Source organism: Ochotona princeps, chromosome 25, assembly GCF_030435755.1.
Source record: "Ochotona princeps isolate mOchPri1 chromosome 25, mOchPri1.hap1, whole genome shotgun sequence".
Taxonomy (NCBI): Eukaryota; Metazoa; Chordata; class Mammalia; order Lagomorpha; family Ochotonidae; genus Ochotona; species Ochotona princeps.
This window is the reverse complement of record NC_080856.1, coordinates 6,575,219-6,594,780: the sequence shown is the minus strand read 5'-3', so window position 1 is coordinate 6,594,780 and position 19,562 is coordinate 6,575,219. Positions and strand designations below refer to the sequence as shown.

At 43.8% G+C, this 19,562-nt stretch overlaps 1 protein-coding gene across 3 annotated transcripts in view; it reads left to right on the top strand.

Moving 5' to 3' along the window:
• Nucleotides 1–10,356, top strand: part of ASB15 (ankyrin repeat and SOCS box containing 15) — a 30,574-nt gene extending 20,218 nt beyond the window's left edge. For 2 of the 3 annotated variants that reach the window (XM_058655074.1, XM_058655075.1), the window contains exons 7-11: nucleotides 2,126–2,371; nucleotides 3,933–4,104; nucleotides 5,861–6,431; nucleotides 6,924–7,077; nucleotides 10,134–10,356. In XM_058655074.1, coding sequence (XP_058511057.1) covers nucleotides 2,126–2,371; nucleotides 3,933–4,104; nucleotides 5,861–6,431; nucleotides 6,924–7,077; nucleotides 10,134–10,306 — 1,316 coding nt within the window. In that variant the 3' untranslated portion in view covers nucleotides 10,307–10,356. The remainder of the gene's footprint in view (nucleotides 1–2,125; nucleotides 2,372–3,932; nucleotides 4,105–5,860; nucleotides 6,432–6,923; nucleotides 7,078–10,133) is intronic. The other variant, XM_058655076.1, reaches the window with a different exon arrangement.
• The last annotated feature ends 9,206 nt before the right edge of the window (nucleotides 10,357–19,562 follow it).

Here is a 19,562-nt window from a genome sequence, read left to right as displayed (position 1 = left end):
CTGGAGTTGGGATGATTTGACAAACCCGTAGAGGGGGTTTTTTACCTAGATTCCCCCTCCACCATGCCTGTGGTCTGGGTGTCACTTGCTCCCAGGTGGAAGGTCATTAGCTCTGGCAAGGAGAACACAGGGAGATGTTTGGCATAGCATCCAATCCTGCTCTCTCCCACTACCCACGACCTTCTGTTCATTTTCCTTCTGCATTCTCACACATCAGTGCACATCTGTACGTCTTGCAATTTGCCAGCTCTTGTCAAAATATCTCAGAAAAGTCCCTCTTCTCTGAATGTTTTACTAAACAGAAAATCATTCATGGCTGATAATAGGTAAATGACACAAACAAAATACAGATATATAGGAAAAGAAACAAACAACAAATTTAAAACTACAAAATGTTCCAAAGAACCTATAAAATGTATAAATTCAGTCTTTAAATTTGTTTTCTTGTAAGCATTTTATTGAAGGTGTAAATTTATAGATTAAAGATTTCTGAAGGAATTCTGAAGAATAGAATTTTTTAAAATGTGTCTAATAAATTCTACCATTTTAATAAATGTATGAAAGCATAAGAACTGTTTAAAATTCTTGTTTTTGCTAGTCAGATATCTTAAACCAGTTTTCATCATTTTGGTCATTTTTATGAGCTATCATGTATTAAAGAGGGTTTTCTCACAATGCTGATAATTTTATTTATGGTATATTCTTAGGTACCTAAAAGTTAAATTGGAACTGATCAGGCTTTGATCTTGAAGCTTATTTTGAATTGAAAATGTCCTAAAAACGCTGCTATTCTTGTGAAGGGAGATGAATGTCACCAAGCAGTATGTTCTTGGAGTGAAAAAAGAGCCACCCTGAAAGAAGAGGTTCATTAGTTTAAAACTTTTCTTTTAATTATAAAAACTGCAACAGGAGAGAGAAGACAAATGAGGACACGTTTCTCTCAGCTTGTTTAGCTCTCTTGATGTTTGCTCTGCAATAACACCAGCTAGGGTGAGGTCATCGCTGCAATTAGAGGCGCCTGCAGCAGCTGGGCAACGCAGAGCAGCGTTTGTCAACAGCTTCCTCTTCAGACAGCGAGCCGAGACCAGCTGGGGTTGGGCGCAGCCGTCGCTTGCCTGCAGGCAGACGAGAAGAACAGCTTGTCTTGAGCCTTCTATTAGCCCATCTGGAGCCATTTCCCTCATCCTGGCTTTAGTCCTCTCTGAATTTTGCTTCCTTGGTGCCTAGAATATTCTAGAAGACCTCCCATCTTCTGCCTTATGCAGGAAGGGGCCAATTTTGTGATTTTTCTTCAAATGGAAGGCAGGGAAAACATCTGCTGTATATTTTTCCCAGTGAAAACCAAATCTTTTTCCTGTGGTCCACAGTGCTTAACCCAGAGCCTCTTCTATAAATAGCATATATTAACAGAATGAAAAAATAAACAGTACTGAATCAGTATGTGAATGTAACTTATAGGTTACTTACTAAGATTTTATTTGTTGAAAAGAAAAAAAAAGGTGTGCTTCCTGTCCCAGAAGTGTAGACATCTGAACAAGGACACTCCCTAAATAATCTAAAAGGGATAAAAACCCATTGGACTGTGATTCCAGCTATTAGAAACAAGCAGGAGAGCGCCGTTCGATTCAGTGAGTTCCCTAAATTGTACTCGTTTAGTTGTCCCAGATTTCACCCTTTTGAAACAGCCGAGCTATCCCAATTCTATTAATAATATATGTGTATAGTCTATGCTAATAATAATCATTTATTCAACTCCTATTACAACAGTAAATATTTTAACTTTATAGTTAACTTATGCTACCTGACAGTAGATATTATTTCTATTTGGTCGGTGAAGAATTTAAGATTCAGAAAGCGTAGACACACTTCCCATCCTCACCGCGCACCTTTGACATGCAAGGCTGCTCTCTCCACTGGGTCTTCCAGGGAGGGCAGCAGCATCTCGCACAGTAATATTTCACAAACAGAAATTCAGCATAGGTGATGGAAGAGGTCTGAGGCATACAATATGCCTCAGTAGACCAAAAAAAAAAAAAAAGAGCTAATATTTACTTTGATAATAAAAGTTGATAATTAGTTCAATACCAACTAAGCACCGGCTGTTCTTTGTGAAATCATTTTCAAGCTGTGAAAAAAGGCTCCTATGACATGGTGTCTGCTCTGATCAAACACAACACCAGCCTGGACCAGCCGTGTGTCAAGCGATGGTCAGCAATGCACGAGGCCGCCAAGCAAGGCCGGAAGGACATCTTAGCTCTGCTGCTGCAGCACGGAGCCAGCGTCCACCTGCGAGATGGCTTTGGAGTCACACCGCTGGGTGTGGCTGCCGAGTATGGGCACTGCGATGTATTACAGCATCTCATCCACAAAGGTGCGTAAGAAGGAATTACACTTTCCCACCTATCCTGCCTCTCGGTCTCCGTTTCTCCCGCTCTCACAGCGTCCTCGTCCTTCCCTGCGAGTCACTGCCCATCAGGCTTATATCTAACCCCTCCGCAGCCTCTGCTCCAAGATCCCATGAAACCTACAAGCTGTGACCTCAAAATATGGAAATGTAATCCCGATCTAGCCTGTCTTCAGAGACAGCCCCGATTCCATCAAGGCGATACGGGGATCTCACATTCATGTTCTAAACTGAACTTTCTATTAGCGTAATTCTCTTAATCCGGACTAACGCCTTCCTCAGCTATTTTCCCAATCTAATCAATTACAAAATCCCCTGTCATCTCCGTTGATTCCATCTTTGCAATCCTGCCATCCCGATCGGCTTCCTGGGATCTTTGTTGGAGCAATCTGATCATCCCAGAACAATTCTCGATCTTCCCTGTTACCATCTGTGTGTCAAGACGACCTGCTGCAACTTGGTTCTTCTCCTTCAGGGACAGGCATGATTGTGTAAATTGCTCAAGACATTCCCCCTGTATCCTTCTGTGAACTGTTGGTCCAGAATTGCCCTCATCACTCCCGTCTTGTATCCTACATTTCAGCCACACTGAACTTGCAGGAGTCCAAAATATGCCTGGAATTCCTTCTGTGCTTGGTTCAGGCCCTTACCCTCAGCTGCAGGACTCTCCAGCTCAGATCAAAGTCAACCTCTGGGGACCCCACTTGGGTAGGTCTTCTCCCGATGTTCCCCAACAGATTGTGTCCCTGCCCTCCATTAAACTCTCCAGAGAGTCTTCTACAACTACAGGATAAGGAGTTGATAGACCCAGTTTGTAACCTGGTCTCTGCCACCTCCTTGTTGCAAGGTGCTGGCATAGTTACTTAAATATCAGTTGTCAATTTCCAAGGGCCCTTTCTGGGGATTAAAAAAAAAGTAACAATTTGAAGGCCTCCTCCGTTTAGGCACACTTGATTCTCAAACAAGCCCGGCGAAAAATGCATGCTGTGTTATTCGTGGGTACAGATGCAGAAGTGGAACTAGAGAGAAGTGAATGCCGGACCAGACCTAACCATCAGCAGCAGAGCCAGAATTCCCACGCATTTCCATTCCATAAGCCTCCTACTTCCCAAGTCACTTGACTGTTGTATTGTTCTGTGACACTATTCTGGTTTCCCTTTAAGTTTTTAAAGGTACTTCAATTTATTCACACCCCTTGTTTGCATACACAAAGTGCTCAAATGATATTTGTTAAATTGAAATAGAGTATGGACTATTGTCTCAAATTTAAAAGACATAAATATGTCCTTTCCTGAGAGGAAAATGGATTTGCTGATTTCTCTTAGGTGTTGGCAAGGCAAAGATACTTCTGATAAAATGAACCTTGCTACGTGAGTGTTTATTGAAACTATTGAGCAACTAGATGTGTTTCATTCCACAGTTTTTATCTGAAGTCATTACCAGAAGGGGAAACACCAGGTTTCTGCTAAGGGGACTGTTTTAGCAATTCTGCAAAGTTCTCACCTTGCCACCTGCTCTGTGCCAACAGGTGGGAACGTGTTCGCTCTGGCGGATGATGGTGCCTCCTTGTTGTTCGAGGCGGCTGGAAACGGCAACCCTGACTGCATTTCCCTCCTGCTGGAATACGGGGGAAGTGCAAATGTCCCCAACAGAGCAGGACACCTTCCCATACACCGAGCTGCCTATGAGGGACACTATCTGTGAGTAATAAACGAGAAGGCCAATGCTGGACGGTTAAAATGAAAATTGCACTATTGTAATCCTAAGTAGCTCTCTGAAGGAGAAGTAGGGCAAAGTGTTCACGAGTTTTGTATTCAGATGATGAAAACTTGTTTGATTTTATCCCTTTCATTTTCTCATTCTTCCTCAAAATGAATTTATGCTATTTTTATCATGAAAAGAATTTCTTTTGCAGAAATTATTGTTATTCTGCATAAGCTGGCCAAGAGCCCTTTTCTATTGAAAAAACAAAGTTTAGCAAAAAGTTAAAAACTGCCCTTAGCAAAGGATTAAAATTCGTCTGATTTCGATTATCTCCTAGTATCTCCAGGATATTTTAGTATAATGTCAAAAAATTCTTAAACATAACAGTTTCATTCTAAGCTTATATTTCTTCGTTACATTTAAACAGTGACTAGATTTTTAAGTCACAAAATTTGTCCTAATTTTTGCACCTTTTGAAGTCTAGCATCATTTTTAAATTGTCCACCACGAGGGCATTCCATAAGTCCTAACAAGTCAAATGCATTCCATAAGTCCTAACGCTTTGATCATTGATGCAGCTTAATGCAGCTTGATCATTTTCAGTGGCCCCATTAGCTAACTGGCTGATGACACGTAACTGACGCTAAGTGACACGCTGTTAAAGTTTATCTGGATTTAGTCCCAGTGTTCGTAAATTCACACTTGGTAGCTCTGAATTAGGCACAAGAGATCAAGTTATCCTTCACCTTGCTGTGGCTCTTCCAAACATCTAGCTGGTTGGTCAAGTGAGAAAGTCACAACTATTTATCACAGGTACTTAGAAAGGACGCTGTGGTTAGTTATTTCAGTTGGACTTCTGCAAGACGATGAACTAAGAAAGACTCTTCATTTGGGTAATATTCAATTGCATGTTGCACTGGGAAAAGACAGAATATATATATATATATATATAACCAACAGCAAAGAACAGAAATAATGTATGAGAATGCGCAAGGTCTAAATTCTGGTCCTTTCTTCATATATAACCACACAACCATGGACAAGTCTCTTTCCCTCTCCAGACTACATATTAAATGAAGATATTGGACTAATTGATGTCCGGGGTCACTTCCAGATCTCACGATGCATTTCTGTGGCATCAGAAGGGTTTACTTATTTTTACTTTATTTTTTCTTTTTAGATTTATTTATTTTTGTTGGAAAGTCAGATTTACAGAGAGAAAGGTCTTTTGTCCACTGGTTCACTCTCCAAGTGACCGCAATGGCCAGCGCTGAGCCAGGAGTTTCTTCTGGGTCTCCCACACGTGGGGCCATCCTCCGCTGCTCTCCCAGGTCACAAGCAGAGAGTTGTATGGGAAGTGGAGCAGCCGGGACATGAATCGGTGCCCATATGGGATCCTGGCACACAAAAGGTGATGAATTAGTCACTAGGATATTTTGCTGGACCCAAATGGTTTACTTTTCTTTCATCCTTTACTTTTAATAGCACTGGTTATTTTTAAAAAGTGTTATTCAGAAACAAATGGGAAAGTGGGAGGGGGGCATGCAACCACAGAACCAAACATCAGGTAGGAAGCAAAAAACAAATCAAAAGTGAAATGAATTATACTAAACTATGTTTCTGAATAATAATCTCTTGAGAACATAAAGAAAAGTTAAGCCAACTGCATTCATTGTTTAGTGAGGAAGCTGCTCTCTTTGGTTTCTTGACTTTCAATGCCGCACGGATAATATTCTCACTCTTGCTTCCCAGTGCACTGAAATATCTTATCCCGGTAACATCCAAGCATGCAATTGCAAAAAGCGGACTAACTCCAGTTCACTCAGCCGCGGACGGGCAAAACGCGCAGTGCCTAGAACTCCTCATTGAGAACGGGTTGGACGTCAACAGCCTCCTCGCTGAGCACATCTCCCAGAGCTACGATGACGAGAGGAAGACTGCCCTGTACTTCGCAGTCTCTAACAACGACATCCACTGCACGGAAGTCCTTCTGACCGCGGGTGCAGACCCGAACCTCGATCCCCTCAACTGTCTGCTTGTGGCCGTCAGGGCCAACAATCACGAGATTGTCCGAATGCTTCTCTCCTACGGGGCTGATGTCAACTGTTATTTCATGCGTGTGAATGACACCCATTTCCCCAGTGCCATTCAGTATGCCCTCAATGATGAAGTGATGCTGCGGCTGCTGTTGAATCATGGTTATCAGGTGGAGACGTGTTTTGACTGCATGCACGGGGACATCTTCGGGAATTCATTTGTGTGGTCAGAGATAGAAGAAGAGGTAGTTCCAGGATGGACGTCCTGCGTGATAAAGGACAACCCGGTGAGCTAAAGCATTTTCTCCTTCAGGTTTATCATTCTATTTCTTGCAAACTTTAACTCACTTAGGAATGCTGCAAGAAGAGAAAAACCAACCCTAAACTTTAGATTTTTCTTAAATTTTTGCTCACAGTGATATGGGAATGGCAGAATAGGATCGGCTAAAGGGGTGTGGGAAGAACTAGAAACAATGTAGAGAAACAGAGCTTGTGAAACGCATGTGGGTGTCAGGTTATGTCTGTCTGGTAGGGCAGTGGGGTTGGATGGAAAGGAGCAGGACTGTTGAGTTGATCTCTGAACGGCAGAGCTATGCATGTACTTCAGGGCTCATGGTCACACTGAAACACGGAAAGCACTTTGTAGCTTATTTTCCATGTCTGCTTTATTATCTAAAGAGATCTCTCCCATAACAAGAGAAAGTGGTTTTACACAACAAGTGCTTATGTACGTGACAGGATAAGACAACTGTTAAACTAAATTTCGTCAATTCTCTCAGTTTTGTGAGTTTATTACAGTTCCCTGGCTGAGACACATGGTGGGCAGCGTCACCCGGGTGCTGATAGATTACATGGATTATGTGCCCCTGTGTGCGAAACTCAAGTCTGCACTAGAAGCACAGAGAGAATGGCCAGAGATCCGCCACATCCTAGGTAATGACCGAAAGTTTTATCTACATTTTGTAAGTTAAAAATTAAGTGGAGGAAATGTCTTAATGCTGTCTTTGACTTTTTTTCTTTCAGTTCTATTTTATTTTCAGAACTATGTGGGTTTTTTTTTAAAGATTTTTACTTATTTTTATTACAAAGTCAGATATACATAGAGGAGAGACAGAGAGGAAGATCTTCTGTCCGATGATTCACTCCCCAAGTGAGCCGCAACGGGCCGGTGTTGTGCCGATCCGAAACCAGGAGCCAGGAACCTCCTCCATGTCTCACACACGGGTGCAGGGTCCCAAGGCTTTGTGCCATCCTCGACTGCTTTCCCAGACCACAAGCAGGGAGCTGGATGGGAAGTGGAGCTGCCGGGATTAGAACCGGTGCCCATATGGAATCCCGGCATTTTCAAGGTGAGGACTTCAGCTGTTTGGCCACCGCGCCAGGCCCCAAATAAATGAATCTTAAAGAAAAGGATGATGATAAGGGTATAAAGAGACTTGAATGCCATATCAATTTAAATACTACACTGAAACAATAGAGCATACAGTTGATACGACTCCAAGGGAAGTGACTAGATACAAGTCAGAAGTGATGGTGGGAATGGAGGAAGACATCCAGGTTAGAGTGACTGCAGGGAATCCTAGAAAAGCTAGAAATATTCTATTTCATGAGCAGGGGAGGTACAATTAAATGGTATTCATCGAATGATGTTTATAGCAATCTGTGTGTGTAGTTCCTCTAGCTGCATTTTATTTCGCAATTTAAAAGTTTAAAATAGTTTGAGAAGAGCCACTCATGGTAGTCTAGTGGCTAAAGTCCTCACCTTGCACGAACCAGGATCCCACATGGGCGCCGGTTCTAATCCTGGCGGCCCCACTTCACATCCAGCTCCCTGCTTGTGGCCTGGGAAAGCTTTCGAGGACAGCCCAAAGCCTTGGGACCCTGCACCCGCGTGGGAGACCTGGAAGAGGCTCCTGGCTTCAAATTGGCTCAGTTCCAGCTGTTCTGGCCACTTGGGGAGTGAATCATCGGATGGAAGCTCTTCCTCTTTGTCTCTCCTCCTCTCTGTATATCTGACTTTGTAATAAAGATAAGTACATCTTTTTAAAAAATAGTTTGAAGATTAAAAGGGGACATGCCAAGATGTGTTTAAAATCAGTATGACAAGGAATTGAACCCTTGTCTGCTTTACTTCCAAAGAGCTTTGCTTCAAAACATTTCTACAATGCTACTGTAATTCCTATCTTAGTCAAGGTTTTGCTTTAAAATAATAATAGTCTGTGTGATATTATTGGAAGAGTCACCAATTCTGATCATTTTAGAGAGTCCATATGAATAAGAGGCGGGGAAAAAGTGAAGTTTTCCATTGCTCTCTTCCTGTAGCTAGTTGATTGCTATGAGTGTGCATAACCACTGGGTGGCAGAATTCTCCACAGAAGGCCCAAGGGGTCTTCAGAAAACTCACCAAAAAATGCATAGTTTGAAAAACGATACATAGATTTCAAAAGCATTTGAATTAATTCTAGTTTCCTTGAACATTTTGAAGTACCCACATAGCTGTCTGTGAAAAAATTAATTATGACCTGGTTTAAAAAGTTAGGTTTTTTTCTCCAGAGTTTCATGATAAGGATTTTTCTTCAATAATCTTTGTAAGACACTTAAATTTCTAAAAAGATAAATTGAGCCTAGTCTCAAATGTAACAGAAACTCATTATGGTTCTTATTAAATTATACAACAGCCAACATTTATGGAATAGTAACAATGTGCCCAAATGCTTTTTTTAATATTTTATGTGAACTAATTTGGTTAATCTTTAAACAGGAGGTATTTCCCAATACTGTCCACATTTCGCAATGAGAGCACTAAAATCTCAGGGGTTAAGTTACTTGTCCAAGGTCACACAAATAAGAATGACAGAACCAGGATTGTAACCCAGGCTGAGCGTCCAGGGGCCATCTCTCAGGTTATCTGCCTGGTTGTTCTTTTACACTCTTACAAATTCATATTGCTGCGGGGGCGAGGGGTCGTGGGAAAATGAAAATAAAAAGATGTTCCTTTTCTTACAAAAAAAAAAAAAAAAGAGGTCCCAGTGCGACAGTGTAGTGGTTAAGGTCCTCGTCTTGCATGCGCCAGGATCCCACATGGGCGCCGGTTCTAATCCCAGCAGCTCCACTTCTGATCCAGCTCCCTGCTTGTGACCTGGGAAAGCAGTTGAGGAAGGCCTTGGACTCCTGCACCCTCGTGGGAGACCCAGAAGAGCTCCTGGCTCCTGGCTTCGGATTGGCTCAGCGCTAGCCATGCGTTCATTTGGGGAGTGAACCATTGGGTGGAAGATCTTCCTCTCTGCCTATCCTCCTCTCTGTATATCCTCCTTTCCAATTAAAAAAAAATTGAAATCCATGCCAACACAAAGTTTTCAAAAAGTTCTTGAAAAATATCTTTGTGAAAACTTTTTCAGAAACTTTTGTATCAAAATAAACTGACTTATTAATTCCATTTTCCATGGATTGTTTAAGTCCCTCACGTATCAGTGCCATAATTTCAACTTAGCTAAACTGAGGATAAACTTCACATCAAATACTAAGTCACATTGGTATTTATAGTCATGTTTTAAATATAAAATGATTAGATATCAGACCCTGGCAAGCTTCAGATTGATGTCTAAATAACACATGAATTTGTGTCAAAGCTTTGTGGGTCATAGCTCGTCAGAGGAACTGAGAAGAGAGGAAGTAGGAAACACGTGTGCCATGCTCAGCTCCAGGGATATGACCCTCGTCTACCACGTCCTTTCATTCCGTTACATTCTGCCTGAGCCCTTAGCACTAGCCAGCCTCCTCCTGCTCGCAGGTGGACTGAATCCCTGCGACCATGGGGCTGGATACCACAGTGTGGTCTGAACACACCTGCAACTCAACAGCCCCTAGAACCAGACGCTGAGGCAGGCGCACCTTGGGCAGAATGGCAACGTTCATGAAACAGTCTATAGCCCGTGCATCTGTCCACTGACCCTGTCTTTAATATTTGCTTGCTTCCTTCTTTATCTTAGAGAATCCGTGTTCGCTGCAGCATCTGTGTCGGTTGAGGATCCGAAGGCTTATGGGACTCCAGCGACTCAGCCAGCCGGACTTACTGAAGAAGCTTCCTCTACCACCAGTTATTCAAAAATACCTATTGTTTAAAGAGTATGACCTCTACGGGCAAACGCTAAAGCTGCCATGATTTTTAAATAATATTTTAAAACATGATTTTAAAAACTATTTAAAATGTGATTCCCTCAGAGAAGTGCTTGGAATCATTTTCCAACCTTAACTGAATTTAAAGCCATTGTAGATTTTAATGCATGGATCACGTTTATGGGGCTAACGTATTTTGTGACTTTAAGAATCTTTACATTTTTAAAGAATCAATATTGATATTTCTATTGATTATCTTCACTTCCTACAGATCTTCAAATTCTCCCTATCAAGTGACTACAGTCACTTTGCACCTGTCTTTGCCCCACTGAACCGAAGAGCTCCTTCTGGCATGCATCTGGAATCTTCTGCTCCCACGCTCCCAGGTCCCTAACAATGTCTCTGTGGCCAGTGACCTAGTCACCTCTGACGGTCTTTGATTTGACCACATCTGCCAGTTACCTCTCACACTGGGATTACAGTGCAGTTTCTGTGGCTTGCCCAAACATGCACAGCCTACACACAGCATCCCAGAAAGATTTGTCACAAATGTGAGCGGTTTCACTGCCCTACCACAAGTCGCTCCAGAGGATCATGCAGCCTGCATGATCTCACTCCCGCCTCCCCCTTCGGCCTTATCTCTTGATGCCTTCTGTTCCCGCCCCCGTTCACCATATTAAACACCTTCCACAACGTCATTCTTTAAACCAGGACTCCCAGACTTTCAAATTCCCCACGGCAGTTCTTGTTTTGGTTAATTAAAAAAAAATTGGAGCATCTATTTAAAAACATACCATCGTGGCCATTTCCTAAAAGAGGGGTCATTTCCATGCCAGAAAATAAAACGGTCACTAACTCAGTCACTGAAATCAAGTGACTTGAGCGCCTTGAGAAGACGTAGCAGTATCCTCACTTCCCCCTCTGATGGGCAAACATCCACCTGTCACCCAGTGAGCAGCAGAGCACCTTGGGGTGGGAAGCACTTCTGTAGAATTGACCAGCCCTCTTGTGCCTCGGGCTTTGTGTCCCACGCTTTCCACCTGAACCTGCTTTTCACTTCCTTTTGTCCTTCCTCACCTCATGAGGACCCGAGATCCACCGCGGCTGCCTGTGGGAGGGGAGCCTGCTGCCCAGGCCTTCTGCAGTGCTGTCTGCTGTGTTACCGTGTGTCATCCCCATGAGACTGCACACTGCACAGCTACATCTGCACGTCTCCCGGTGTCCTTCAGGGCCGCAGTCCCCAAACAGAGGAAGTTCAGTAAATATTTGTTGAACAAACGAATGAATGGATGGATGTTGTAGAAGACGCAGACCAAAGCAGTGGGCAATGTCCTTGTGAAATGACAGCTTTAAATCTCCTGAACTAATCATAGAATTTTGATAATGTGATCATTTCAATGTATTATTCTTAGATGTTAATGATGTACTTTTCTCATATTTATTTTTAAGAGTTCCTATATTTCAGTAGGAATACCTCACTGGTTTGTACAGGATTCAAATTGTGTTTAGCTTTAGCTCTTAATGAAAGGTAGCTATGTACGAGAAGACGATACAATCACAGCTACAATTTTAACTTCTATTCTTTGGAAAATACATTTTTACATAAATTAAACTGTAAATCTTTTCATCTGAACTGTAACATTTTGCACATGATTTCATAATTCCTGTATTGCTTTCTTAGTTCTAGTTAAAATGCTTTGTTATTTGTAGCTATTACTCCGAATAAACAATGATAAAAAAAAATTATAATGAGGATGACCACGGTCTATTTTATGATAGTTGAAACACTAAACTCTAATATCCTAAAGTTTGGGCTCTTTTGCATAAACGTATTTGTGAAATATTGGCTGTGAGGACACCAACTGCAGACACTACAGGTTTTGAGAGAGTCCTCTGGGCATTTGTGATGGACATGGAAACCGCAGCCAAGAGAGGGGACGTGCTGCGTCCTGCACAGACGCTCTGAACCGCCCACCGCCGCCATCCGCTCTTCCGGCAGGGTCCTTGTTCCCCAGCGTGCAGGGCAGGACGACGACGAGTTGATTTCCAGTTCCCCAGGCCCCTCTCCCAGAACACGTCCCTTGACCGTGCAGACAGCACAGCTGCCTCGCCCAGAGCGGTACCCGCTGAGCCCCCGTGGACCGCACTGGCCAGCTCGGACAGCGTCTGCCCCGCTGCCAGGACTTCAAGGGCTGCTTCGCTTGCTGTGGCTTTGATCCTTGCCGGGTGCTGAGACAGGGGAAAGAGGCACGGTGGAACTCTCACTGAAGCCGGGTGCTGTGTTCAGCTGCTTCTTCTTCTGTAGGTCACTACCCAAGACTATCACCATTTCTGGCTAAAGATAATTTCAAGAAGTACATTGAAGCCCAGAGTCTGGAAGAATGGGAGGCTCATCTATGTGGATGCAAATGCTGAATGCCAGATGTAGATTTTTTATATATATATAATATGTATTGCCACAAACTTTTTGAAGCCCCATGATGCAGTTTGATTACTTTCACGATTCATAGGCCACGTTTCGTAGCAGCAGGGAGACAGCGCAGAGCGTGGGAAGACACCCTGGGCAGGCAGAATTCCTAGGCGGCATCCTTTCGGATGCAGGCTGTTGAAAAACCGGTACACGTGAGTCCAAGCACAAAGTGGAGTCTCCCATGGCACAGGGAACACACCTGATGTCGGTTTGAAGTCTCATCACTCCTACATAGATAGCCACCTTTCAAATCCAAGATCGCTTAGAACATCTAAAAATTTTAAGCTGTACCAAGGTACCCATGAAACAGAGCATTAACAGAAGTACACATATATGGCCTACATCTGTACTGCCTGCACATGTAACTGACGTATGTCATATTACTGAAGGTGCATATGCGCTGTAATCAGTAGGGACATATCTGTGTTCCAATATCATGTGATCTGACTCACGAGTAGGACCTAACAATGGCACATTCAGAGCTGAAAGCACAGAGACCGTTCCCTGGGACTGAGAAGTCGATGGGGAAGGTCAAACAGATTTGCTCAAAGACTACAAAATTTCAGTTAGAGAGCAGAAATAAAGTTCGAGAGTGCCAACCTGCAACATGATGCATAGCGTTAACAACATGCACTGTACACTTGGAAACTGCTGTGACGGGATTTTTAACTGTTTTCACAACTAAAAGGCAAACATGTGAGATGTGTTGCATGTTAAGCAGCTCAACCTCATCATTCCACCACGTAAACACATTTCAGTGCATCATGTTGTACCACATAGATACATTTTGTCAGTTAAAAATATGAAAAATACCCGCAACCTTGATAGTACATCAGATTAAATATACAAATAAAGATTATCAGTTAAAACAAAGCAAAACTTTGAAGCCATTTGAACCAGGCTGTACTAGCTACTTGGTCTTCAAAGAGATTGGGGCATGAGCAGCAAATCCAACACAGGATAAGTGCTGTGAAACAGAAGCTCTCATTGCTGTCATTACAGAGTGATAATGTCTAATGCCAGACCTGTGAAAGCGACGAAGTTTGGTCTCATGGTGCTGGCCTGTAGACGGCCATGACTGGCTTGGAAAACATGAAAAATAGTGCTAGGGATTTAGATGGAATCTATTATGCCTAAAATAATGAACAACACTTGATGAAAACTTAGCAGAGAACTTCCTTAAGCACATAATACACTACGATTTGTTTAGTTTTGTAAAGATCCCATGATCAATTATTGACAATGGAGTGAAGATAAATATAGAAGAAGACTCTGTTGACCTCAGTGGCCCGTGTTGTGCAACCCCAGAGAACGCTCGAGCTGTTTGGGGATTTGCTGTTTTCAGAAGCAGACAGTCCAGTAATTTGAAGCTCAGCCCTGGGAACACCTAAGTTCTAATGCTGCCCTGGCGGGTGATTCTACTAAAGGCACTCGCCAGGAACTCACATCCGACACTTCAGATTCTAGTAAACTGGGGGCCGCCACTGGCCTGGCAGTCTGCCATTGCAGGATCCCTTTTGAGCTTTAGGACGAAGTTTCTTGGGCGCAGCCTGTGGTGTCAGATAAGGTTGAGCGGTGCAAGGTGTTAAATGCATTCCTCCCCTCCTGAGTGGCTGTCCCACTGTCTGGAGAGTTACTGCTCTTTGAAATGAAGTCCACACTGTCTTCTCAAGGTAGCTTTCTTCTGCTTTGTGGAAATTCAGTACCCAGGCCTGATAGGCAACAGTCAACAAGAAACATCCCTCAGTATATGAACACATCTTGTTGCTGTTGTCGTTGCTAATGGTGTTTTTAAGCATGCATTTACTCGAAAAGCAGAGAGAAAGAATCTTCTATCTGCGGTTCACTCCCTAAATGGTTGCAATCACTAGGGTGGGGCCAGGCTGACATGAGGAGTCCAGAACGCTACCCTGGTCTGCTAAGCAGGTGTTTGGGTCCCAAGGAAGATGAATTGGAAGTGAAGTGGCAGAGACACGAACCAGCACTCCATAGGGGACCCGAGTGTCACAGGTGTGCCGCAGTGCTGGTCCTGGGCTACACCTTGATATAGTGAGGCAGCAGTTTAATCACCTCCTCACACTTGCTAAGGGTTCTTGTCAACTGACTGGAAGCCTGCCCATCTAGGCTGCACCCCCCCCCCCACGCCTATGGGCTTCCCCAGATCATTCCAGGAGGTACTGCAGAGACCAAAGGTTCTGTGGGGGGCCGGGGACCCTGATTAAACCTGAGCTGCACCACAGAGTTGTTACCTCCAGCAGGGAGTCTACAGCGTCTGAAGACTCTTCAGAAGGAAAGAAAGCTTTTTAGCTGAAAATCAAAAATGAGGGTTAAGATGCAAGTAAACTTCAGAGGCAGAATGACACTAAAATGTTTCTTAGCAGGTTTTGATTCAGAGAAGATTGTAAGAGCCCCAAGTTCTCACACACACACACACCCCATAGGTATTTCCTAAAGGCAGAAGCTTAGTTCTTCTATGAATGTGAGGGAAATCTTGAGAAAGTCACTCCATCTGAATACACCTGAGAAGGCGGCCTTGGTAACAACGCCTTTCATTTGTCCTCTGGTTCACAGTTCATGAAGCATTTCACACATATTACCTCACTTGGTGTCTACCAGTCCCCGGGCGGCAGCACAGGGGAGTCAGGGTGACCTCCTCTCTGCTGATGAAGAAAGAATGTGGTTAACGATGTGGAGTCCAGAACTAGGACTCAGCCTGGGACTTGTGATTCCAAACCCCAAACTTATTCTATCTCATTGTTCTCGGGTCATCATCAAGTGGAAGCAATTGGAATGCCTGCCTACTGTACACACACAGTGCGGCACGCCTCTGCAATGGCACACTTCCTCAACACACTGCATCGTAGTTCAGCCTCAAGGTCTGACCAAAGTACCACTCCATTTATTTTAAAAATCCAGACAAATCAAAGATATCAAGACAGAAAACAAGTCAATGGTGGCCTGGGGCTCAGCGTCGGAGCCAGGACTAACTGTAAGTAGACACAAGATGTGTTTGGGGGGTAGCAGACAGACCTGTGCTGTGGCTGGTGTGTGCTGATAACTGGACTACTTGATATACTTTTTAACAAAATTGAAATTCATATTCAAGGTGGGAGAATTTTATGCCATGTAAAGTACATTTCAAGAAGTCATTTTAGGAGAAAACATTTGACGTTGCACATAAGGTAGTGATTAGGACTCCAGATCCCAACTCCAGTGTATTAGATCCCAGCTTCCTGACAACAGGGACCCGGGGAGGCACTGTTCGCAGCTCAAGTAGTTGGGTTCCTGACATCCATATCGAGGTCTGGACTGGACTTCTGCATCTCAGTTTCGAACGTCCCCTAGTCCATTTAAGGGGTTACCAGTGGACTCTTCTCCGGCTCCCTTGCTCACTTGTTCAGTGCTTTCTATGCCATCCAAAACAAAACAGAACAGAAAATGACTTGGGTGGCCGGCATTGTGGCAGAACAAGTAAAGCTACTACCTACAGTGCTGGCATCTCATAGTCACTGGTTCGTATCCCAAATGTTTCATTTCCAAATGAAGTTCCCTGTTAATGGGCTGGGAAAAACAGCGGAAGATTGCCCAAGTGTGCAGGCCCTTGTCACCCGTGAGAAAGGCTCAGAGGAGGCTCCTGACGCCTGGCCCAGCACTGCTTGTAACAGCCATCTGCGAAGTGAACCACCAGATGAAAGATTTCTCTCAACTTTGCCATTTAAATAAATTCATTAATCTTTTAAAAAAATGCTTGGATAAAGAAAAGAATGGGAGGACACGCCTCTGAGTGACAGGTGGCTCATTTGTACAGCCTTCCTGAGGGGTCCCAGCTGAACACCACCACCATCCGGCTCAGAGGAAAGCACTCGGCTCTTTCGCTGGCAGCACATGGTCCATGAGTTTTGCTCTACAGACAAGGCCAGTAAAAGCACGGTCAGCCCACGCTCCACAGCACTGGGTCCGTTTCTCTTTTTTAATTTAAAAACAAATGCAGAAAGCCATGCAGTTCTGAGGGCTGAAAAGAGATTTCCTGTGTTGTGAAGGGCCGGCAGCCACACGAGTGATACGAGAGCCCTTCCAAAGCCTCTTTCCTAAGCAGAACTCTCTTTCATGTTGTATAAAAATAAAAGACCAAAATGAATGAAACTCAGCTCTTTATCTTCCACTTTTGGGTTCTGAACATCACTCATTTTTGTGTTTATGGTTTGAGTATCATCGGTTTACATTTACTTGTTACTTGTGTGGGCCACATGTTTAATCAGAGTCACAGTGATCGCTGGAGCTTCTACACACAAGACCACGCCTTCCATGCTTTGCTGCTAGTCTCGACCATCACATTTGTCTTCAATTTGGATACATTTTGAAACGACCAACTAACAGACCTCAAGATCTAGCAATTTGCACATGTAAAACAGAAGTGCATGATTTAATCTCTCAGGACTTAAGAATTCTTTTTCAAACTTTATAAAATGGAAGTAACTGTATTGTTACAACTGTTGCCTCACACACAGTAAGTTTATGTATGTTCAATTATTACATGGAGATCAAAGTGCTGGCATATACCGCCTGGCACATTGGCTGTATATTAAAGTATCTTGTAAACCAGATGTGTTATACAATTGCAAGCTATTTTTATAAATAGCTCCAATGATTTTACATTTGACTCATGCGCAAACGCACTGGCATCACAGGGGGATTTGCTTGGCTGTCGAGTGTGAAAGTCAAGACTTGATAAGGGAGTTGCCAATTTGCAGCTGATCCCTGGGCCCTGTGTGCTTGCTGCCGGGCCAGAGCCTGACCTCCGCCTGTCCTTCTTCCCCGGCAGCCTCTCTCCGGCTCGGGGTGAAGCTCTGAGCAAACAGCGCAGCGGAAGCCCAGCATCCTCAGGAGCCTCAGCAGGCTTTCTCCAAGGCATCTGTGGGAAGTGCTGGGAAGCCAAAGCCTTCTGCGTAAGTGGGAAGCACGCTGCATCTATTTCAGGAAGCAACTTTGCACCTGCAACAACAGAGAGATTAGACAAGGCTGAAAAACATCAGAAGAGAAGGCAGGACCTAGTACGAGGAGAATGAAAGCTGAGAAGAGCCTGTTAAGTAGATTGATCCTTAACATGGATGAAAGAATTTCCACTTTCTCAAATTTGTGAATGATAACACAGGATAAAATTTCTACATTTCCTCATCATTCAACAGAGACCGAATTAACTCAGAAGGGCACCTGTGACATAAATGCTTCCCTGAGACAGGGAGCCAGAGACGCGCATTGCCATCACTGAGGGGCCACACTCAGGCACTGGACCAGGAAGCACGTGCGTCTAGGCCTGTGAGCAGCAGGGCTTCCTGGAGCTGTGGAGAGCTTGCATGCTGGAGAAACCTGATATGACCCGGCAGCACGTTTGGAAAATTACTTAGGGAGCCCTCACAAAAAAGAAACCTGGATCACCTAAAACCTCGTACTCCGTCGGGAATTCAATTCTTGTTTTAAATACACTTTCCTGGTCATGACCGGTCTTGTATTTTTAAGGTGTTATTATTGTTTTTAAGGAGGTCTATAACACTGTGTGCTCTTTGGGCTCTTTAAGATGTAGATGCATGCTACTTTATACACCAACTCATCTGCTCTGTCGTGTGTGCTTCTAAGAGTATTTCCTGAACATTCAATCATCGTTCTAGGCTGTTGGTGGGGCAGACACAACTCTTTCTCTGGGAGAAAACTTCTTTCCTGGCAAGACCTATTGGAAAAAAGCCACCCCAAAGAGCTCAGCATGGTGGCTCCGTTTGCTAATCCTTCCCTTGCAAGCACTGGGATCCCATATGGGCACCAGTTCATGTTAAAGCTGCTCCACTTCCCATCCCGCCCCCTGCTTGTGGCCTGGGAAAGCAGTGGAGAACAGCCCAAAGCTTTGGGACCCTGTATCCAAGCAGGAGACCGGGAAGAAGCTTCTGGCTTCTGGCTTCAGATTGGCTCAGCTCCGGCCATTGCAGCCATTTGGGGAGTGTGCCAGCAAATTTTTTCTCTCTCTGTCTCTTCTTGTTTCTGTAAATCTTCCTTTTCAATAAAAATAAATGAATCTTTTAAAAAAAATAAACCATCCTGAGTATGATGTTGGCATGAAATAGAGCTCTTAGGGCGTTGGAAACACAAAGCCAGCCTCAGGCATCAGGAGCAGCCTCCTGACATAGAAACCAGTAAAACACAAGAGCGCCTGATGCCCTGCAGCTCGGCAAGTACTGCAGATACAGAGAGGAGGAGACACAGGCAGAAAGATCTGTCCAGTGATTCACCCCCAAACGGCCACAATGGCTAGAACTGAGCCAATCCGCAGCCAGGAGCCAGGAGCTTCTTCCAGGTCTCCCATAAAGGTGCAAGGTTCCAAGGCTTTGGGCCATCCTCAACTGCTGCCTTAGACCACAAGCAGGGAGCTGGATGGGAAGCGGGCCACCAGGATAGAACCAGTGCCCATATGGGATCCCAGCACATGCAAGGCAAGGACTTTAGCAGCTAGGCTATCACGCCGGGTCCTTATTAGTTGTCTTAGCACTCTCCATACTGACTTCCATAGTGGTTGGACTAGCCGACACTCCCACCAACAGAGAAGGAGAAAGTATTTGCAACAAAATAAAATTTTAATTCCACGTTCCATAGTTTTTAAATTAGTTTCATATTAAATCTATGAATGAAAAGAGCCTACTAAGGGCCTACTAAGGAATAAAGCACAAAGCCAGTAGAAATAACATTTTAAATTAAACATTAGGTCTGTATAACAATCTTCTTATATAACATATGAATACTGAATATAATTAAACATTAAATACATTCATACAATATGCTCATTTAG